Source organism: Empidonax traillii, unplaced genomic scaffold (assembly GCF_003031625.1).
Source record: "Empidonax traillii isolate 1590-97213 ecotype Southwest subspecies unplaced genomic scaffold, ASM303162v1 scaffold104:size2570737, whole genome shotgun sequence".
Classification (NCBI taxonomy): domain Eukaryota; kingdom Metazoa; phylum Chordata; class Aves; order Passeriformes; family Tyrannidae; genus Empidonax; species Empidonax traillii.
This window is the reverse complement of record NW_020955297.1, coordinates 597,197-619,112: the sequence shown is the minus strand read 5'-3', so window position 1 is coordinate 619,112 and position 21,916 is coordinate 597,197. Positions and strand designations below refer to the sequence as shown.

The 21,916-nt window shown below is 60.2% G+C and overlaps 1 protein-coding gene across 9 annotated transcripts; it reads right to left on the bottom strand.

The window, feature by feature from the left end:
* Nucleotides 1-417: 417 nt before the first annotated feature.
* On the bottom strand, nucleotides 418-21,853 carry USP19 (ubiquitin specific peptidase 19). Of its 9 annotated transcripts, none has more exons than XM_027882272.1 (28): nucleotides 21,740-21,837; nucleotides 17,921-18,020; nucleotides 17,521-17,765; nucleotides 15,767-15,823; nucleotides 14,527-14,655; nucleotides 13,845-13,978; nucleotides 13,123-13,530; nucleotides 12,549-12,816; nucleotides 12,258-12,414; nucleotides 12,086-12,157; nucleotides 11,441-11,556; nucleotides 10,915-11,123; nucleotides 10,430-10,631; nucleotides 10,223-10,356; nucleotides 9,871-10,029; nucleotides 9,682-9,792; nucleotides 9,404-9,514; nucleotides 9,148-9,249; nucleotides 8,636-8,776; nucleotides 8,337-8,455; nucleotides 7,971-8,108; nucleotides 7,517-7,881; nucleotides 6,735-6,845; nucleotides 5,975-6,191; nucleotides 5,505-5,657; nucleotides 5,236-5,399; nucleotides 4,977-5,155; nucleotides 418-656 (listed from the first exon to the last, which is right to left on the bottom strand). In XM_027882272.1, the coding sequence occupies exons 3-28, from the start codon at nucleotides 17,627-17,629 to the stop codon at nucleotides 516-518; spliced, it is 4,206 nt and encodes a 1,401-aa protein (XP_027738073.1). In that variant the 5' UTR covers nucleotides 17,630-17,765; nucleotides 17,921-18,020; nucleotides 21,740-21,837; the 3' UTR covers nucleotides 418-515. The 9 variants fall into 9 exon arrangements, with proteins under 9 accessions (XP_027738073.1, XP_027738072.1, XP_027738069.1 ...); XM_027882271.1 differs by having other exon boundaries at nucleotides 419-656; nucleotides 10,915-11,129; XM_027882268.1 differs by lacking the exon at nucleotides 418-656 and adding an exon at nucleotides 1,956-3,070 and having other exon boundaries at nucleotides 10,915-11,129.
* Nucleotides 21,854-21,916: the final 63 nt, after the last annotated feature.

Below are 21,916 nucleotides of genomic sequence, written 5' to 3'. Positions count from 1 at the left end.
CCAGGCACTGGACCAACAGGACTAACAAGTCCCGCTACACCAGCACTAGGGCACAGCAGGGGACACCAGGCACTAAGGCGGCAAGATCGCACCAGGGGAAACCAGACAACAGGGTGCAGTCAGCGGCAGGGAGGCAGCAGGCACCAGAAGACACTGTCACTCCCCTGCTGTAGAGTGCAGCCAGCGGTGGGGGGGCACCAAGAAACACTGGTCCCTGTGGGACATTAGGGGACCACGACCACCAAGTCACACGAGGGGATATAGAGCACAAGGGCACCTGGAGCAGCAGGGTGCTGGCAGTGTCAACAGCACACTGGGGAGATGGTGCCGTGGGGGAAGGGGGGGAGGAAGGGGACCTTGCCAGGGAACAGAGGGCCCAGGGGACAGCAGGCAGCAGAGGCAAGTGGAATTCAGCGAGTTTAATGAGCGCAGGACAAACCCCGACCTCCCCCCGTCCCCCCACCCCCCAGTGCCTGGCCCAGCCCACACCCCCGGGGCAGGCACCCCGTGACACCCTAGTCGACTTCTTCCATGCTGCTGTAGGAGGGGGCCGGGCGCTCGGTGGGGCTGGCGAAGCGCTCAGGGAGGCCTTCCGCAGCCAGCGGCGGGGCTCCTTCGGGGGCCAGGCCGGATCCGAATGGCACCGGGGGCAGTCCCTGCAAGCAGAAGGTGGGCATGAGAGGGAGACGACCAGGGCCACGAGAGGGAAACAACTAAGGTCAGGAGAGGGAGACTTGCGCCCTACCCACCCATCTCCCTCCCTGCTCCCGGGGGCTGGAGGGGTGCCTGGGGGAACACAGCCCCTCAGGGTACAGATCCCATGCAGCATGTGCAGCTGTGGGTTTGGAGTGCAGCAGCTCCCTCACAGCAGGGCAAGGGGGAGCAGCACGCCCAGGGCCCCTGGAGGCAGCCCCAACCTGCCCACCCAAGGAGAGCCAGGCTGCAGCACAATCCTGCCCCAGGGCTGCTGTAGCCAGCACCGGTCGGAGCAGAGCCCCACAGCTTAGCACAGGCAGCAGAGAGGGGACATGGGCAGGCTGCCAGTGCCTGCCGGGGGCCTGAGGAACAGCACAGGACCAGAGGGGATTTCTGGGGCTGAGAGTACCTTTTCAGGCCTTGCCGGGGGCCACCCACCGCTGGTGAGGGCAGGCAGGTGCAGGCAGCAGCTTGTGGGCCCCAACCCCGTGGCGCCAGCGCCAGGCAGAGCAGAGGTCAGCCCACCGGCGCCGGGCACTGACTCAGCCCCACGAGGCCAGCACCGTGGGCGAGCGGGGGAAACCGCTGAGACCCAGGGCTGCAGACAATGAGGCGACTGTTCCAGGACAGGCACCTCATGACCACGGCACAGCCCTGCCGGGGCTCCCCGGCTGGGACCTGCTTGGGCGGGGAATAAACCACGGCACATGTGGAGGAGGGGTGTGGGACAGAGGTGGGGGGAGTCCAGCTCAAGCCCTCAACCTAAAACACAGGTGAACCCCTTCCCTGCCAAGCATCCTTCCCAAGCCAGCCAAGGGCACTGCCAGGACAGCAGCAGAGATGGAAAAGAAAGTCACAGGGCTCTGAAGTCACCCTGCACACCCAAATATGCCAGAGCTGTCTGAGCCACGCTGAGCCAAGGGCAACACGTCTCAATGTCAGACACCGCTGAAGCTGCAGCCCATGCTCCAGCCCCAGGGAAGCGCCTGTTGCCGGCCCCGCTGGGCACCCCACGCCCCGCACGTGTCCCACAGGGCTACCGCCCCACAGCTGGGACCAGAGCCCAGCTTGTGCCTCATGGCACTGGCAGGCAGAGCTTTCCCTTGAGCCTGCTGCCACACAGGGTGCACCAGGCACCCAGCACAACACAAGGAACAGTCCTGGTGCCAGCTGGGCCACAGAGTGGCCTCAGGTGACCCCAGTGCAGGGTCCCTGCCTCTGTGTGAGAGTTCCAGCACACAGGACAGGGATGCTGCATCTCTTTGAAAAACCTGGTTTTATTAACGCACCAAGGTCCTACCTGTGCTCCCCAACCCCACGCCTCTCCTGCAGCATGGGCAGCCAGTCCCCTGACAAATGAGGGGCTGCATCGCACTCGCCCCAAAGAGACCAACGTCCCCAAATGCTGCCAGCCCACAGCACCAAGGACTCATGGGAGCCAACAGCCCAGAGGTAGGTGCTCACCATGGGCACCCCAGTCCAGATTGCCAGGCTCCCTCCCCAGCAGCTGTCCGGGGCTGAGCAGGGAAGCACAAAAGCCCTCAGTGACAAGCCCATTCAGCCCCAGCACAGGAGTGCAGTGCACACAACTCCTGGTGCACAGGCAGCTGGCACCAGAAGACTCAGTGGGAGGCTGGCAGGACAGACTGGGCTGGCCAAGGAGCCACAGGTTGTGCCAGCCCAGAGGGAACTCAAGACTCCTGCAGCAGCACAGTTGAGAGAAGCGGCCAGCCAGGACCCATGTCAGGGCATCCTGCCCTTGCTGCAGCCTTCTGGCAGGTCTTTGCTTCCTTCTTGGGAGCCAAGCAGAGATAGTTGATGTGCCCATGAGGCTCCCAGGTCCCAGCTGCGTTGCAGCAACAATGTCCCTTCCTGTGCAGCAGGTAGCCATGAGGTCCATCCCACACCCAGTAAAGGAGGGCAGAGGAGCTCCTGGTTCTAGGCTGCGCCTTGGCAAGGCAGCGGGCTGGCCACACAGCCCTGCCAGCTGGCACAGAAGATGCCAGAGCAGACAGGCAGGAGCCGACGGCCCCATGCTTCCCTTGGCTAGTCCTTCCCGGAGGTTTCTGTCCTGCTGCCCGATGTCTTGGTCGCGTAGCGTCCTAGGACGGCGCGTGCCCTGGCGGCCCTGCTCGCGCAACTGGCCACGCGCCTGTGCCTATCTCCAGCGGGGCTGGTAAATGAGCGGGTAGAAGACGTTCAGGAAGAGAGCCACAATTGCGGCCGTGGTGGCCAGGACAAAGTATCTGACGCAGCCTTCGTCAGGGTGCTGGGGGGTGCCCGGACTCCGCTTCTGGCCACGGGGCCTCCAGGAGTTTCTTGCAGGCCTTTGGGGTGCCTCAAGCTGCAGCTCTTGTTCTTCAGCCTCCAGTTCCTGCCAGATCAGAGAAGCCTGCGATGTGGAAACCTGCGTCAGCACTTGGAGAACACAACGGGCAACACCCCTCTCCATCCCCTGGGGCAGGCAACTGCCTGCAAGCCCAGCCCCGTGCCCAGCCAGCCCGCCTCCCCATGCAGCACCGTCGCGGTCACGCCCGCCCCCACGGCTCTTCAGGGTCTCCGGTGTGTGGGGCTCCGGTGTGTGGCTCTACAGGAGGGAACATGGGCAGCTGCCGGGCAGGGTCTTCATGGGACTGCAGGGAATGAAGCAGGCAGCTGGATCCCAGTGGAGCAGATGCACTTGTATTGGTGGGTCCAGGTGGCAAGGGAGCAGGTAGCAGCCAATCACAACCCAGCTTCTGTGATCCCAACAGGATCTTTCAGATGACAGCCAATCCAGAGCCAGCTGGGGCAGCAGGAGCAGGAGGCGCAGTCACAGCACAGCCAGTCACAGCTCTGCTTTGGTGGGTGGGAATGCTCTGACAACCAACTGTAGCCCAGCTTCCAGGACGATTATCCACAGGCAGCCAGTCACAGCTTGGCCCTTCATGCCGGTGATTGGGATCATGCAGAGCAGGCAGTCAGGGCGCAGGCCTTTGGAGGGCACCCGGTGCCTGGGAGGGTCCAGGTGGTCCAAGGTGCTCAGGGACCTGCTGAGCCCCGGCAGGATCCAATGCATCCCATTGCTGCAGGGGATCCAACGCTGCCAGGGGTCCAATGAGCCCCACTACCACGAAGGGACCCGATGAACCCCAGTGCCACAGGGCATACAGTGAGCCTCACTGCTAACTGGGCCCCTGAAGGCTCCCACCGCTGGTGTGCGAGGAGCAGCACAGCTCTCCTGTTGCTCAGGCCACCCCCAGAGAATACAGCTGCTCCAGGACATGTGCAGTCCCCCAGGACAAGAACAGCCCGGGCAGGTGGACACCAAACATGCCAGACAGCCCCCCTGGCCTCAGGGACACGTGGCTCCTGTCCCCAGGTGAGAGGGCAAGAGCCAAGATGTCTTAACCACCACCAGGCCAAGGGCTGTATGAGCCAGACAGACAGGGAAGCCAGGCCAGAAGGGCTCCTCAGGGCACACACGTGCAGTCATGCCAGAGATGAGCTGAGCGCTGTCCTCAGACCCTGTGAGGCCACAGGAGTGCCGAGCACAGAAGGACAGTCTGCAGCACAATGATGCGGGGGGACTGCCCAGGTGGGCACTGTACTGTGCCCCAGCCTGGGCCTTTCTTTCTGACATTCACACAAAGATCAGCCCAACCATTCCCCGCTCTCGACTGCATGTCGAGAGCACCCTGCCGTCTGGCTCACCTCCACTCCCTCCCTCCTCCCCTCCCTCCCAGGCCACCCAGCAACAGAGTTTGCTCTGGCAGGTTTCTCTCCAGCACCCTGTGAAGGCTGCCAGGCCTCTGGCTCAGCGCTGGCATTTGCCTTTTTTGCACCTAGCTTGGCCCCGAGCTGGGCCCCAGCACAAAGCGTCCCCCACCCTGCCTCGAAAGCAGCTGTGGAGGGCAGGTTCTCATTGCTCCCTGCCACAGCCAGCACCTAACTGCACTGCTCACAACCCTCCTTCAGTGCAGACCATGGCAAGGCTGGGCCCTTTCTGCCTCTTCCAATGCCCTCCCACCAGCACTCCCACTCTGATGACGGGAACCAGCTCTCCCGTGATCTGTCAGGACAGGGACTGTCCCAAGCTCACAGCAAGAACAAGGCAAGACAGGCTCCAACGCCTGGCTGGTGCGAGCTCTTTGGTACCAAAGGGGTGCAGGCACTACACCACAGCTGTGCCAAGGCTCTGTGGGTGCAGGCAGAGACGGGCCAGGCCCTGCACGTGGGCACCTGGGCACGTTTCAAGGCTCTGTGGCTCAAACAGTGTCAAAAGGGACACGAATGCTCACCTGGCTGGCAGCAGCTTCGGCAGACGGGGTGCGCTCAGTGCGGTGGTCTGAGGGGTGCCCTGGCAGGGGTCTCTCCACAGGAGAGTTCCTCCGGCGGTAGAAGAGGACATATGCATATCTGGTCACCACCTGGCTCTCATCCACAGTGGTGACTGTGCTGTCGTCAAAGAGCCGCCAGCCTGAGAGGAGAGAAGGGTTAATCCAACAGACAGATCACGGCTGCAGCAGCAGCGGGGTGGTGACGGTGGCAGATCCTCACCTACGTCGCTGCGCTGGCTGTTCTTGTCGTTGGGTAGGCGGGCGTACGCCGTGTAGTGCCCCCCAATCATGCCTCCGTAGTGGTTGATCACAGCATACAGGTCATACATGGGCAGTTGCTGCTCGCCCTTCCGGCCGATGCAGAACTTGCTCAGGTCCAGGCTCCTGGGGGGAGACACAGGGACAGTCAGGGGTGATCAGCGTTAGGTAGGGAGAGGACACGCTGCAGGTCAGCACAGGCAGTGCCCACTTCATCCCCCAGGCTCTCACCGGACAGGGAAGTCCACCATGTCATTGATCTTGTCCCTCCAAATAAAGCTGCGGAAGGAGAAGCGCTTGAGCTGGATGATGAGGACGTTGGGAAGCCGCCACAGCATCAGCTGCTTGGAGGCCTCGCGGTGCTGCTTGCACTTGGGGCAGTACCTGGAGGAAGAGTGTGCTCGTTACCGGCATGGGGAGGCCTCGCAGCACAGCCCAGCCCCAGGGTCCCCACAAGTGGGGCTGGCAGAGGGGATGCAGGAGAGTTCAGCCTCCTCCACCAAAAGGCAGGGCAGCACAATCCTGCAGAGTGCTGGCACTGCTCCCTGCTGGCTTATGGCCGCCCTCCCCAGTGCACAGGGAAGGTCAGCCCAGCGTTCCCGGCTGCCAGAAGAAACAGCATGCAGGCCCGAGCAGCTCCTGGGAAACCCCCACTGCTCCCTGGGCCTGTGGGCTGGAACCCACCCTGCTGCCTTCCTCACCATGCTTCCTCTGGGGCCAGGACTTCGGGCTTAGTGAAGAGATTGAGGCACTGCTCCAGGGTGAAGTGACCAGCCCGGGCTGCTTCACTGGCTGAGCCTGGGTCCTCCACACACTCCAACTCCTTGGATTCCACCAACACAAACTCCTTCAGGCGCTCATTGTTCTTCCACACCAGGGCGAGGGAGCAGTTGTCTGTCAGCTCCAGGGGTGTGTCACCTGAGAAGGGGCACAGATCTCACACACCTGGCCCTACCAGGCTGGACTAGGCCACCTTTCTGGGGCTTGGAGCAGTCTTGTCCATTCCAGCTCAATACACAGAGATCACACAGTGCTGCCAGAAAGGGTGGTGTTTCCCAGCCAGGTTCACCATGCCAGGGCAGCAGATCCCCTTGGCCAGCAGGCCACAAAGCTGGCACAGCCCCTCTCATCAGCAGCACCCACACAACCAGCACTGGGTGTGGGCATCCCACTCAGACAAGAGGTGACCTGGAGATCACAGACCCCCTGCGGATACAGGAGATTGGAAGGAATTGACCTATTTGCTGAGGAAAGCAGGAACGTCATGCCCAAAAAGAGCTTCCAGGCAGAGGCTGTGTGCAGCAGAGCCCTTCCCTCCCCCGTGTCAGATGCAGCTTTCACTGTCCGGTCTGGGCCACCATCACACCTGGGTTCACCTTGTGCCAGGCAAGCTGTGGCACTGTGGCCAGGCACACCCATATAAGGTGTGAAGGGATGAAGGCGGCGCTTTCCAGGGCTCACCTTTATCTTCCAGCTTGTACTCTCGGTTGGCAGCGTCGATCTTATTGATGTAGAACTGTGTGGCGCGGGCACTCAGCGAGTCTGGAGTGTGTTGGTACCCAGGGATGGCAGCTGTGAACAGGCAGGGACAGATCTGTGGTGGCACTGCCTGTCTGCCCTGCGTAGGGGCCAAGAATTTGCAGTGCCCCCACCCCCACCTCACATGCTACGGCCTTGAAGGGACACAACCACGTGCCCCGTGTCCTTGACTATTTTTAGCAGGCGCCTGCCCCTGGCAAGCTGTGCTCCTCTGCCTGCCTTGCCCCTTCACTGCACATTGCTGCCATCCTGAGATGAGTGTCTGGAAACGTGACAGCCAGGCAGCCGAGCGCGAGAGGCTGGTCCCATGCAGCTGAGTCAGAGCGAGGGAAGTGCTTTGCTCACAGCCCCGAGGGGCTCACAGCCCGCACCAGCTCTGCCCTGCTCCCACGGGACTTGAGATTTCTGCCAGCCCCTGCCTTCCCACCCCTCCCACAGCAACACAGTGCTCCAGCCTCTCTCCTCATCAGGTCTCTGCTCTAGTCCCTGCACCTTGCCAGGGCAAGGCAGAGCGTGGGCAGGCAGGCATTTCAGGTGAGGCAACACTGTCAAAATACAGCTCCCATGGTCTCATTTGCATCCCCAGGAGTCTCCAGAGCAAGCTCTCAAGAGGAGAACGAATGCTGTGGCGGGAGGTCACCCCAAGGAGGGAGAATTGCCTGGGCTCCTGGCACAGACACAGTTAGCACTGCAGCACCTCTTACCTTCTGGCTTGATGGCTCTCTCATAGGACGGCTCTTTCTCACAACAGCTGTCACCCTGTGACTCCATGTGCTCAGAGAAGCCTGAATCCAAGCTCATCAGGGAACTCCTGGCTGTCAGGACCTTGCTTCGGACAGTGCCGGTGTCCCCCATCTCCGGGTGCAGCTCAGGCACAGCTGGTGAGAGTGGGGGCTCCTGCAGGAGGCTGGAAGCCCTGTCCCCCTCCCCCAGGTCGGGGGCAGAGGTGGCTGCTGCACAGCTGCTCTTGGCCAGGGGCTCCAGCTTGTCTGAGTGCAGAGGCTGCAGCCCCTGCTCCGGTGACATCCGTCCCAGCTGGAACGGAGGCTGGAACACGCTGACTGAGTACCTGGGCAAGGAGGTGGGAGTTAGAGCTGGCCAGGCACAGGGCTGAGCTCAGTTCCAGGGCAGAAGCACCTTTCTACCCTGGACTCTCACCTTGCATAGCCCTCCAGCAGCTGGGCCAGGCGGGCGTAGGTGAGGCGGGACTCCGGCACGCTGATGAGGAAGGGGAAACCGATGTTTTCAGGTCGGCACGAAGCCTTGTGGTCTGGCCAGTGTGTTTTCTGACATGCCCTGTAACACATATGGCCCCTGCTGAACCCAGCAGCTGTGACCAGCACAGGCAGGAGCAGGGCAGGGCCAAAAGGAGTGCCCTAGGGACAAGGGGAGCACCGCAAGCCCACCTGGCTCCCTCCTGAAGGCCAGACCCATCCCACTTTCTCCCATTAGCCTGAGCTCTCCCATCCAGCCTTTCAGAGCAGGAGACCCTCCCCTGCCCTGCCAGGCACCAAGCCAACTTACACATTGCAGTAACCGACTCGATAGCACCTCGTGCAGCGCCTGAGTTTCTCATCCTCCGGCAGCTGCTTCTTCTGGCAGGCTGCGCACTTGGCGACGGGGCCGCTGGGCACCTGTGGACGCTGCAGGAGAGAGGACCCATCGGACAGGGAAGGGCATCAGGGCAGGACAAGGTAGCTCAGTAGGCATCCGTTCTTGCTGCAGCTAGTCACCCTTGTGTGCAGCTCTGCCCTTCCTGCTCAGTCCCACTTGTGGCTCAGCCTCCCTGCATGCCTCCCAGTAGTCCCAACATCCCCTCTTACCTGCTGGACCTGGAGCTCCACCACCCGCTCCTTGGCCAGCTCTGGGGACAGCACCTCAAAGCAGAGCAGCAGGTCTGTCGGCAAGACCATGTCTAGCGAGTTGGACGGCAGGAACATGCGGTGGAAGTGATTCTTGATCACCTGCCAGGAAACCAGTGGAGCGTGGCCGTGTGAGGGCTGCCCCACACATCCTCTCCTCAGCCAGCCACAGATCTCAGCCCCACAGTGAGCTGTAGGAACAGCAGCAGCTCAGAGATGCTGTGCTCAGCTCACCACCTCACCAGGGAAAGAGGGACATCCCATGCCCTACTGCAGCTGACCAGCCCTCCGGAGCAGGGATCTGCCTGGCAGCACCCTGCCCATGACACTGCCACCCATGGACAAAATCCATCCCACAGACATATTGGATACAGGCAAGTGACTGTCAGTGGCTGTACTCCCTGAAGGGCTGTGGGAGCCAGGACACCCACAAGAGCAGCCCATGGCCTGCTCCCCAGATTGAGCACTCTCACCTCTGCCAGGCGCAGGTTCTCTGGTTTCACACGCACACTGTGGCCCACTGACTCGAGCACCTCCATCGCACTGGAGTTCTCCTTGCTGATACTCACGAGGAACTGCCACCAGAAAGTGCCACATCAGTCACACCACACCAAGGCATGCGGGCCCTTACTTAACACAAGGCTTAGCCTGCTGGCACATGACCAGATGCCTGGGGCACCTCCAGGAGCCCCCTCAGGCTCCCTCCCCAGGGTAGGTGGTGTCCTTTACCTTGATGGGCTTCTTGTGTGGCTCTTTTGCAAAGTAGTAGACAGTCAGCACCTTTTGCTTCTGGGGGAGCGGCACGGGGAGGTACAGGAAGGGATCAAAAGTGATAGACACCTGCAGATGCAAAAGCACACTCAGTTACGGGAAGTGCTTGTGGCTGAGATCAGTGGGGCAGTACATTCAGTGGATCTGAGATCCAGCCTTGCCCTGTGCTCTCTGAGGGTCAGGAGCCTGCTGCTGGCACAGCATGGACAGGGACAGAACATCCGGGGCTGCCCTACCTTGGAACATACTGGGCACACCAGCTTGGATTTGTACTGGCCCTGGAAGAGGTCTACTATAAACGAGTCATTTCTCATCTTGTGTCGCTGCCAAGCCTCCTCAGCTACCACCTGTGGGGAGAAGGGGTTCAGCACCTCACTAAACTACCCAGGCTTCTCTCCCATGGCTTTGGGGAGGGACATCCTCACCTCATCGGGCCTCCCATCCGAGTCAACAGTCTCTGTGTAGGGCTTATTCTGGATGCGGTTGAGGTCCTCGTGCAGGCCATCGAGCAGGAAGGCCATGAACTCCTGAGCATCGTGCTGGGCATAGCCAGTGAACTGGCTGGCCTTGCTGGCCACAATTGCCTGCAGGGAGCACAGCAGTCAGGGCCAGCAGCCCCCCAGCAGCACTGCCTGCACCATGCACAAACCCACCTCTGTGGCCTGCACCCACCCACACCCACCCACCTCTCCGTGGTACTAGCAGGGCAGGCAGGTGCCCACACAGGAGTGCTGGGGACTCACAGAAGCTGTGGAGTGCTGGTGCCAGCAGCCCTACCTTCAGTTTAGAGGGCTGGAAAGCATGGTGTGTGCCCTTCCACAGCGCCCGAAGCAGCATGGCAAAGCCGATGGCCAGGCGTCCCCCCGTCCCCAGAGGGTTGTTGTAGTTGATTTCCGACTCAAAGGACCGATCTGTAAGAGATGCAGGAGTGAGGGCGCACCGTTTGAGTGGCCAGGCCCTGCTGGGCTCCTGACATGGGCTCACCATGGAAGTAGTCACGCAGCTCCCGGGTGTTGGACAGGGACTGGATGACACTGTTCATGAAGCAGGTGTTGCCCAGGTTCACCAGCCCTGTGAAGCCAGGCAGGCAGACCTTCTTCTTCTCATCCTCATCCTCATCATCCTCCACGCTCTCAGCACTCACCGGGCTGTGTGTCATCGGTGGCACCATGCACGTTGGTTTAGGCTGCCAAGCAGAGGCAGGTGTCAGGGTGCTGTGCCCAAGAGGTCTCTCTGGGAACACCACAGGAACCCAAAAGCCCAAGAAACCCCTCAGAGATGGCTGGAGCCATCACACTATCTCCCACCAGGACTAGGATAGACAGGCCAACCACTGCCCCTAATCCTGCCAACCATGACTGAGTAACACCTCCTCCTCCAGGAATACTTTGCCAGTCTCCAGAGTGACACTATGGAGGTGGGATCCCTCTTTTCTCCACCCAGCTCAGATTCAGTGTGGCCCCACTCACCGATGGGATGTGTGGCTCTTGTTTCACTGCCACGTGCTCTGGGGCCGTACGGGCTGCCACACCATCCAGACCCCCATCTTCCACACGTGGCTTCTCTTTGTCACTGGTTCGGGCCTCTTCCTTGCTGGACAGGGGGTGTTGGTTACTGCCCGGAGGGTTCTTATCCAGAGGGGTAGGGCCTGTAGGCATGGCAACCTTTGCACCACCCACTGCACCTTAAAAAGGGGGAAGGGTGGGCCTGTGGTTAGCAGCACCATGCGCTGCCCATGGCAGGGCTGAGCTGCTTGGTCCATGCTCGCACACAGGCTCTCTCCCACCCCTGTATCCCATGAGCAATGGGAACAGCAGTGCCTTTCCCCTACCACTGGGCTCGCCCTGCCCCACACCCCTCCTACCTGCACTCACTCAGCCCCTCTCCTTCCCCATAACCCCATGCTGGAGGATCCAGCACCAACCGGCAGCTGCCGGCGGTGAGGAGAGCCCGTGCCCCACTGGGGTGGCAGGCAGGACAAGGCAGGGTGCAGACCTCGTGTGGCTGGAGCCTCCAGCCCCCCCCAGCGCTGGCTATGGCGTTTCTTCAGGCAGACATCGATGCGAGACACCGTGAAGTTGTATATGCACTGATCCGGCTCAATAAGGTTCCTGCAAGACATGCAGCAAGTCAGGGATGCCCCAGATCCCACAGCAGCCTCAGACCTGTCAAAACCTTTGCAAGGCAAAGCCATGGCGTCCAGGCATGGAGTGCTAGCACTGATCCTGAGACAGCTGTGGCAAAGCAGGGTGGAAACCCTTGAGCCTGGCCTCACTGAGTACACAGAGGGCCCCTTTCCTGACAGACCCATTCTGCTTGGCTCCACATGCCCTCTCCTGCTGCACATACATTCCAGAGCACACACTGGCTGGTCTGGTTCTGTCCCCAAGAGCTCTAGAACATGTAGGGAGGGAATCGCAGCCAAGGAGACACTGGGATTTCCTTCCCTTTGAACCAGCACACAGCCAAGGCAATCCAGACTTGGGGCATTAGTGTAACATGATGTAAGGGAAAACTCCAGGTGCAGAAATGAGCATTCCCTGCACAGAACCACCAGCTGGGACTGGCTCCTGCTCCTGCTTCAGCTCTGCACTCTCAGCTCCCTCACCCTCTTGTGGATTAGAAGGACAGGAACCATACCTGAGCTTCACCTGCCACCGGAACACCGTATGAGGCCCACAGCCAGGATGGAGACGAAGGAAGTTTGTGTCACTGCAGAGAAATTGGAAGTGTGTAGAGGTGAACAAACAAGTAGCCAGCCACAACCAAGAAATCTGCAGCAGCCTGGCATTATCCCGAGGCAAACTTGTACCTCGTCTGGAACACCAGTGTGAAGTCTTGTTCCCGGAACAACACTTTGGATGTCTCCTTGTGGATCTCCTTCACATAGACATGCACCACCACCAGATCATTGCCCTTCTCATATGAGTCATTCTTGACAAAGCTCAGGCTCACAAAAGGCTCTGGCTCTAATCAAGGAAAGTCGAGGAGAGAGATGTTACCTTCCTTGCATGCTGAGACAGTGATGCAAGCTGACCCAGGAGAGGTCCTGAACAGATAGACCTTCCTGACCAGGCTCCCCCCATGGGCTCTGGCTACTCACCATCAGCTGCTGCTTCCAGAGCCACATCATCCTTGGACCAATCCCTCTTCTCACCGTCTCTGCCTAGGGGAGGGGAGGCCACTGGAACAGCCTTAGAGCTCTCTCCCAGGACAGGCGTGCAGTCCCGGCCCCGCAAGGGCTCGGCAGGGCTGCCTGGCTGCAGGACTCTCTTCTCCACACAGGTAGCAACATGGTGGGGGAACACCTCCGTGGTAGCTGCAAGAGGTGGCATCTCCACTGGAACGGTCTCCTTGGCCAAAACCGCAGCCTTGCAATACAGAAGGAGACAGTGAAACACAACATCATCACCTTTGAGCTGCCCTGGCCCACCCCCCGTGGCTCCTGCTAGCCAGGCAGGCACAGCTCCACACACCCCATGCCCAGCTCAGTTCCATTAGCACCACAGCTCAGCAACTGCAGGGCCCTCACTTCACCCTCTCCTCCACCACAGCCAGTTCCTCACATCAGCCCTCAGAACCCTGGAGCCCATCTCAACGGCAGGGACAGGTCCTGCATCCCCTGCACAGAGGCAAGAGGGAGCAGGGGTGCCCCTTCCTGCCAGGTCCTAAGGTACCTTTTCCAGTGGCAGTGCAACGTCCGCCAGGGCTGTGGGCGCATCGACCTGGCTGGCTCTGCCGTTGCGGCGGCTGCCGGCCCTCCCGCTGTGCCCTTTGCTGGGCTCTGCGCTCCCAGTGACTCTGGCATTCGGCTCCTCCTCTGTGGGAGCCACTTTGAGGTATACTGCCCGCTTGGCGCTGGGGCCGCTCTGTGTCCCTGGGCTGGCTGGGCTTTTCCCTCCCAGGGCCTCGCTTCTTCCCGGAGCACGCTTGGGGTTGGAGGGCTCCCGTCGGGATCTTGGTGGTTCTGTGCCTTCAGCTCTCGGCTCTTCAGGGATCAGCTCTGCAGTAGCAGCCTTCTCTTTCCCATTCTCCCAGCATGTGGCCCCTTTGGCCAGCTCTTTGGATCCATCTTTTCTTCTTTTCTGTAAAAAGCCGTGCAGCACAGCGGGAAGGTATTTAGGTAGCAGCACCTTTCACACTCTCTGCCAGCCCCTCACTCTCCCTTCCCAGAGTGCACCGAGACTCTGCTCCAGAACCTGGATACTATGTGGCAAGCAGAGCAGCAGTACAAAGACACAGTCCTCCCAGAGACAAAGGTAGCTGGCTCATGCAATCTGTGGATGCAGGATGTGCCCTGCATTCCCCCTGGGTGGCTCAAGAGCAGGGAGCTCAGCGCTCACCCCAGCTCCCCAGGGCTCCATGAGCTCCCTGAAAAGGCACATCCTCCCCTCCTCACCAGAAGCGAAGACCAGGTATGGAGTGGGATCTTCTTCTGAAGCACAAGCTGCAGGAAGTTGCCTTTCTTGCACTGGATCTTGCTGCAGGAGCTCTCAATCTCCTCAAAGAACTGGCAGCTCCACTGGCGCCCATCTGTAAACAGAGGGGAACGGGTACCTCAGGCAGCGATCCAGGCAGCTGTCACCTAACCCACAGCCCCCTTTCACCTGCCCTCAGGAAGAAGGAAGCACTCATTCAGAGCCAAGAAGGCTGCAGGCAAGCTGCCACCACACCCCAGGAGCCTTCCAGGGCTCCAGCCAGCTTCCCTGAATTTGCTTTGTACATCTGGCTGGCCTCCTTCCCAGAGGGAAGGCCTGTGCCTCCCTGCCCTCAGGGGCACAGTCGCTTTTCCAAAGGATACCCCGGGGCTGACTCACTCATCCCAGCAAGCAGGGGACAGAGACACACCGGCGCAGCAGTGGGCACTTGTTCCCTTGGCACAGAGGGTAGCTCCTGCCCTCCCCAGCTCTAGAATGCTCTCCTGTGGGCCCTGTCTGCTGGCTGAGGCTGTGCCAGCTGACAACAGGGCATTGCCTCTGAGGGAAAAGTTTGATGCCTGCCTGGATCAACCCCGTGGTTGGCCCAGAGCTGTGCCAAGTCCCAGTGGAGAAATGCCTGCAGCAGTCGCTCCATTCCCATACCTGGTAGTTTGACCACACAGTCTGTATCGGTGAAATCAGCACGTACATCCTCCACCTTCAGAGCTCCACCGCCCAAGTTCAACTTGACGATGATCTCATCGGCATTCTGTTTCCAGTCCAGTAGCAGCTCTAGGAAAAGGGAGGGAAGTGTCACCCACTTGCTGGGGTATGAGCCTGAAGTGCCCACTCCTTGGCTGGGGAACGCAGGTCTGAACGCACGCTCAGTTAAGGAGGTCAGCACAGGGAACACAGATCATGCCAATTAAATGGGACCTGCCCTCATCAGACAGGCCACAAACAAGAGCATGTGTTGCGGCAGGGCAGGTGAATCCCAGTGGGAACCAGAGAGATCAGAAAGGCAGTCCTGCTCCTGGCATTGCCACATGCAGCAGTGGCAGCTGGGAAGAAGGGGTGGCTCCTGCCAACGACAAAGCAATTATTGCTTTCTCAAGGAACGAGGAAGCCACAGAATTACTCTGGGGGATTCAAAGCGGACTCTGACCACAATCAGAAATTGCCTCTTCCCCTTTGCATATGCAAACCAAGCAGCCCAGCTGCAACCACCAAAGCACTGTGCTCCTGCCAGGTGAGCATTGCTAACGTGACTGAAACATGGGCAGGCTGGCCAGCTGGGCAAGCACACTGCACCTGGGGAGAAAACAGTGCATCAGTGACACCCTGCTGCAGGTAGAACTTCCACTGTGTGCCTGCCAGGCTCCAGGTGGGGCCTTGTGATGCCCTGAAGTCATCCAGGCAAAAAGGTGATTTCAATCACCTCGATTTCAAGCACTTTTGTTCTACCCTCTGTGGCACGAGAATGGTCTACTCTGGCCTCAAAGCGGGCTGGACTGAGACAGAAACCAGCTGACCCTGCCCACAGGGTGACATGGCTTGGGATCTTCCCAGCCCAGCACAATGTCCTGCTCAGAAACAAGGAGGACAGGTGTCAGCAGCAAGGTGTCCCAGGGCTGTGCCCAGTGGCACCATGACGCCTGAGTTGGAAGCAGCCTGCCTCATGCCTAAGGTCTCTTCCTTGCAGGCCGCCCTTCCCAACCACGTGCACCCTTCTCCACCCCTGGGAAGGCCACACCTTGTTAAGATAAACGCTGAGGCAAGGGAGTGCTCAGGTTAGCTCTGCTCAATGCCAGAGCATTGGACAAGGACAAGGTGAGAGCTTCAGATCCCTTGGCAAGGGCACTCCATGGCCATGCACTGACAGCTGGAGCACACCTCGACTTACCCTCCTCTGAGTCCTTCTCCTGGGCAGTCTCAGCCTGCTCGAGCTCAGGGCGAGACACTGGTGGGCGAGAAGCAGAGCGCAGGCAGGTCTGTCATTCTGTCACCTCAGAGCATGAGCCAGCACCCTGGCACTCAAAATTGCACACATCACCTTGTTCTCCCCTGAATCTGTGTGCAGGCCTCTTTTTCTGCATGTGCTGCTCGTTTCCCTCCACCGCTTCCTCACACTTCTCCTTCCCCAGAAGCCTGCCTGCAGCCCCAGGACAGCTGCTCTGGGCCACATCACCAGTCTAAGCAGCATCACAGTGGGGACAACACTGTACTGCATCATACAGGTAGTGCTGCCTTGAGGCACATCTCACTGTGGAGCCCAGCTCAGTGCACCAGGCCCCAGCCTCCAGCTGTACAGACAGGTCCTGTCTTGATCTGACAGAAAGAACCTGGTGTTTGGTTGTGCTCAAACCAACTCTGCTGTAACCAGAGAACCATGTGGCCCAGCTGCACTTTAACATTTCCATTCCCGCACAAGCTGCCAACATCCACAGCCAAAACCTCCTTCCAGATCAGACTGGGGAACCAAAACAACCTGACATCTAATCCCTGCTCCCCACAGGATAACCTCTGACACCCAGAAGTGTCTCAGGGCCTGCTCTACCCCCGCAGGATCATGAGCTCTGCCAGGCAAGAGACTCAAAGCAACAGCACCTTCTCTCGGAGCAGAGAAACAGTGGCAACAGGAGCTGTGGTCTCCGCCCCAGAGTGCTCAGAGAGCTGTCACTGCTTCCCTTGACTGGCTATAAACCAGTAGGAAACTTCTGCTGACCACCACAGCCACTGGTGCAAAGGTGCCGGCGGGGCTGACTGTGAGAAGCACGGCGGCAGCACTGCCTGAGGGATCTACAGCTTGCTCCAGCTCCTCACCACCCCTGCACAGAGGGGACAGAGGCAGCAGGGCCGCCCCCAAGGAACCCCCCCACATTCCAGGTACAGTACACCTCCCACGTGAGAGACAGCGCAGTGCTGTGCTCTGCACCATGTGAATTCCATCAGGGACTGTGCCTGGCCGCTTCAGCACAGACCTCAGCAGGCACTCATTTACCTTGGCCTACAAAACACCCTGTGATTTTGAGGTTACAGCAGTCATAACGGAGCAGGCACAGAAATCAAGCAGCTTTCCAGGGCCACAGGCCCACAGCCACTCCCTGCACCTGAAGCATCATTTTTGTCATTGGATACACGGTAGTTACAGAAAGAATTACTCTACAGCAACTATTTCACCTGAGCCACACCCTGCCCTGACTCAGAAGCTAAAGCACCAGCCCCACCCGCAGGCCCCGCACACCCAGTCTCCGCCTCACAACATCTGGCCTCAGCAAACCGTTGGGAAAGAAGCAGCACTGCCTCCAGCTGCAAGAGCACCCACAGGCTTCAGTCCCACTCCCTCTGGATCAAGGCAGGTCACACCCAATCAAAAGCAGAGCCTAGAAACAACCACTAAGGCCAACTCCAGACTTTAGCTAACAAGGCCCAATCTTCCTCTCATCACTAGGGCTAGGCAGCACCCAAAGGAAGGAGGCTACAAGTCCAGGGAGGACACTGTGTTGAAGAGGATCTCACATCACAAGGGTTGCCATAAGCTGCAGGAAGTGATTAGTCAAATCTGCTTATCCTGCAGCAGATGGCTGCGAGGCTCCCAGGCTGCGGGGCCGAGACACCACAGGCCTGCTCACCACAGTGCTGCCGAGGGGCTCTCACCTTCCTTGCTTTCCTGGTTGGCTCGATCCTTCTGCTTCTTCTTGTTGGCGGCATCATCCAAGCCCCGAGACACTCTCCTCTGGCCAGGGGCATTGGTGCTGCTGGACATTTTCAGCCGTTTGGAGGACACAAACGGCCCGCCGGGGTCGGTAATGGAGTCTGGGTCAGGGGTGCGACGTTTTCTTCCTGGCCCAGCTATCTTGGCGACTCTCTGTGGTCAAACTCTCTGGCAAGGAAGTAGTGGCCTAAAAAGAGGACAGAGCGAGTGCGGCAGTAGGAGCAGGTGGAGAAGGCCCAACAGCATCAGGATCTGCTCTTTGCCCCAGGGCCAGTGCCCTCACACGACTTTCACTGCGGTGTTTATGGGAAGCCCCATGCAGGGCTCAGTGAGGAAACCTACCTCATCACAGCTGCTACAATGCTTACAGCCAAAAGCATGGGCCTGTCAGAGCTCCCAACATACAACCAGGGGTCTTCTGTATGTGGCACGCATTAAAAACCTGGAAAGCAATTGTCATGCTCATGGCCCCCACTATAGCAACTCTGGCCCAGAGAAGCCGCTGACAGTAACAACACCCGGCGGCACAGCTGAGGGCAAGGACACTTGCACACTGAGGAGACCTGGATTTGCAAAACTGAGCCTCTGGGGTTAACTAGGGCAGCCTGCAACACAGTTTGGAGTGACAGCTATTTCAGTCAAACAGTGCCCCCGTGTAGCAGGGCCAGAACAGGAGCCAGTAACGCCCTAAGAAGGAAGAAAGGGGAGCAGCAGGAGCAGGCCCTGGGACAATCTCCCGTGACAGATGACAGCGAAGCTCCCTGGCAAAAGCAGGGCTCCTCCCCCCTTCGCCCACCAGCTGGGAGCTTAACCAGCATGACTGCACCTTGCATATTTATCTCCCAGCCAGTTTACAGACAGCGTCAGCGGGGCCTGGCCTGGAAACAGGACACCTCTGCTCCTTGTGCCCCAGGGATAGGTCAGGCTGGGCAGGGCACGCAGGGCGCTCACCCCTGCCCCCTCAGACACGCTCTCCCTGCAAAGCCAGCTCCCCTGCGGTGTTTGGGAGCTGCCAGCCCAAGGACTGGTCTGTTTCGCTCAGCAGTTTCACCCTCAGGTGTTCACGGCTTGGACACAGAAGAGCTGGAACAACCCGCTGAAAACAGTCCCACTCGAGGTTCCTCCATGGAGGTGGTGAAAGCAGAGAGCTGGGAAGGTTTCCTCCCTTGCTGCCCCGGCTGCACGCCCTGGCAGCACTCACCAGCCTGCAGGGTTTGCTGCAGGAAGATGGGCCCAGCCTCGAGGATCATGCCCACCCCCGAGTGCCTGCCGCAGCCCCCGGCGCGCTGATTCACACACCTCCCACGGCCCCGCTCCCATCTCAGGACACGGGGCTGAGCCCTGCGGCATCTCGGTCTAGCCCAGCTCCACTGAGCCTCTCACTGAGGGAGGCAAGCCGTGCCCTCGGGAACACCCTGTTCTGCCTTCACCCGTGTACCCAGCACTGACCTCACGCTCCACATGGGCACAAGCAGGGGCAGGGGGGCACGTCTGAGGGAGGTGCTCAGTCAGAGGGAGGAAACTGCCAGCTCTGTGCTGCCGCCCCACGTTGCCAGGGCATTTGTGTTCTAGAAATGTTTGGAGCAACAAGTAGCCACAAATGTGGAGTTGTAGCCACAGACTATGGGGACCCCAGAGAGAAAAGCAGTCCTGTCCTGCCCTCAGCTCTGGCAAAGTCAGTCCCACAACAGGCACTGTGCCCAAACTCCTTCACTTTGGGCCAACCTGTCCCCACAACCAAGAGCCACAAGTGAAAAGCTGAGAGCAGCCCAACCACCGGGCACAAACTCCTGCCACCCAAAATCACCTGGAGACTGGGATGCTGAGAAGGGCCCAGCATCAGTCCCAAAGAGCTTGAAAGAGTGTGGGAGGGCAGCAGCATCACCCTCAAGCTGCTACACATGCTTCGTCTCCCTGGGATGCAGAAGCACTTCTAACTGCAAAAGGAATGGGAAAGGGCCCCCCTAGCAGGGAACGTGGCTGTGATTTGCCAGCCTGGGACTCTGATGCCAGCTGCATGCTGCCACTCAGCTCCAGTCCCCAGAGATAACCAAACAGGTTGGCTACAGATGCTTCCTGGTGCTGAAGAAGGTAACCTGGGCTTGGCAAACATGGGAAAGCATTTTTTGCTGTATTTCTTTTGCATCTCGGGTGAAAACCCCAGGAGGAATGGGAGACAAGAAGCACTGACTGCTCTGTGCAGGGCCAAGTGAGGCTCCATCACCTCCTTCCTGCACTCCCAACGGGGTGGAACAGGGTAACTACTGGGCAGTGTGACCCCTGAGGAGGGTTCCTGGAGGCTGAGAAAGGACAGGCCTCTACCCAAGAAGAGGTGAGCAGGAGAGACAGGGTTGCATGCCTGCTTGTCACGCTCCCAGGAGAAGCCTGCTGCTCTCATGCCTCACTGAGTGCTCTGCTCCCTCGGGTCCTTTGCCGACAGTTATTCCTCATGGCAGGCAAGAATCAAGGGAGCTGGAGCTCTGCCCAATTCCAGCTGCCAGACTGATGGCAGCCTGAGGCCACTGCAGGCACCTCGAGGTTTTGGGAGAGGTTATTCAGGGATTAGAAGAGGTGAATGGGAGCCTTTCTGCCTCTCTGCCACCAGGAAACACATATCCAGGAAGGACGTTTGGCCCCTGGGTGCGCAGGGGCACCGAGGTTTTGGCACCACTCCTGTTGGCACAGCAGGAGTCACTGCAGGGGAGAGATGGCGAAAGGCTGCCCTGGCTGGATGCCAAATGAACCTCTGGGAAGCACCTGATGAGCTGGGCACTCCTACAAACCCTTACTCAATCCTCCAGGCCAGGGGAGTCCAGCCATGCTGTTGCTGGAGGAGGAGGTGCTTCCCTGTCCTCTGCTCCCCTTGCCTTTGTGCCAGCGAGAGCACCAGCGTGGCTGTGGGATCCAGAGACCAGCCAGAGCAAAACTGCTCTCTCCCAAGTCTTGCCCCACATCAGCTTCCCAACCCAGCTCGTTTGTGCTGGGACTGCACAAACATTTTCACTGGCCAGAGGAGAGGGAGCAAGAGGCCAAGTAGAAGGGGCCGCCTCTCCTCACAGCAGTACCAGACCGTGCTGGTGTAAACACTCAGGGCAGGACAGCAGAAGGTGCACGATGAGATGCAATTTGCACCCCATGTCTGGGGCACATTTAGCACCTGGCAGGAAGAGGCTCCCTGATTCTTGCCTGCTGCACTCCCCATCAGCGCCCACAGGCCTTTACAGGGCTAGGTGCACAGGTTGGCTACCCCACGAGCCTCATCCTTCCATTTACTTTTGGCTCCTCCATGTCCCAAAACCGAAATACATCTCTCATGTGCATTTTTGCCACCTTCTGTTCCTTGTTCCCCTGAGGGACAGAAATCCCAAGGCTCAAACCCATCTTTCACTTCAGTTCCTTGGTGTGCCTGACACAGAGGTGGAGCACAGAGCCCCTTGGGGCAGCTACTCCATCCAGCACTACCACACAAAATGTTTCCAACGCGTGTGGAAATCACCGCGTCCCCAGCACACCGTGACAGCAGCAAGCAGCTGCGTGGGGAGCCCAGCAGGCCCAGCTCCCCAGTCTGGGGAATATGGAATACAGATCCAGAAGCACAGAACGGTTTGGGTTGGAAGGGGACCTTGAAGATCATCCGGTTCCAGCCCCCGCCGCGGGCAGGGGCAGCGATGGGAGCGGGCAGACAGCAGCCGGTGGGCGCGCGGCCTGCCCTGCGCCGCTGCCCGGCCCCGGGCACGGGGAGAGAGCGCAGGACGGAGGCTGGCCCGCGTGCACGGGCGGTCCCGGCGCTGCCCCGGGCGGGCAGAGCACGAGGCCACGACGGCGGCTCCTGCCCGGGGCTGCCGCGCTCGACCCGTCCCGCCGCGCCCCGATCCCGGCGCCCGCCGCCGCAGCTCCTGCCGTCCCCACGCCCTCCCGCCTCCGGCCCGCCCTAGGCCGCCGCCGCCGCCCGCCGCCGCGCCGGGCCCCTCGGGCCGCAGCCCGGCCTCACGCCGCCCCCGGGCCCTGCCCGCCGCCGCGGCCCTCACCCCGCTCCGCCCCGGGGGCCCCTCCGCCGCCTCGGCCTGGCCCACCCCGCACTCACAGACCCGCCCACCCCGCACTCACAGACCCACCCGCCCGCCGCCCCGGCCCGGCCGGCCCGGCCCGCCCCGCACTCACGGCCCCGCCCGCCGCTCCGGTCTGTTTGTGCCGCGCCGAAGTTCCGAGCGGGCCGACAACGGAGACAGGCCCGAGCCCGTGACGCACTTCCGGGAGCCGCCGGGCGCGCCCACGTGACGCGGGAACGGGGGGTGCGGTCACGTGATGCTCGGCGGGGGCGGCCCCGCGTTCCCATGG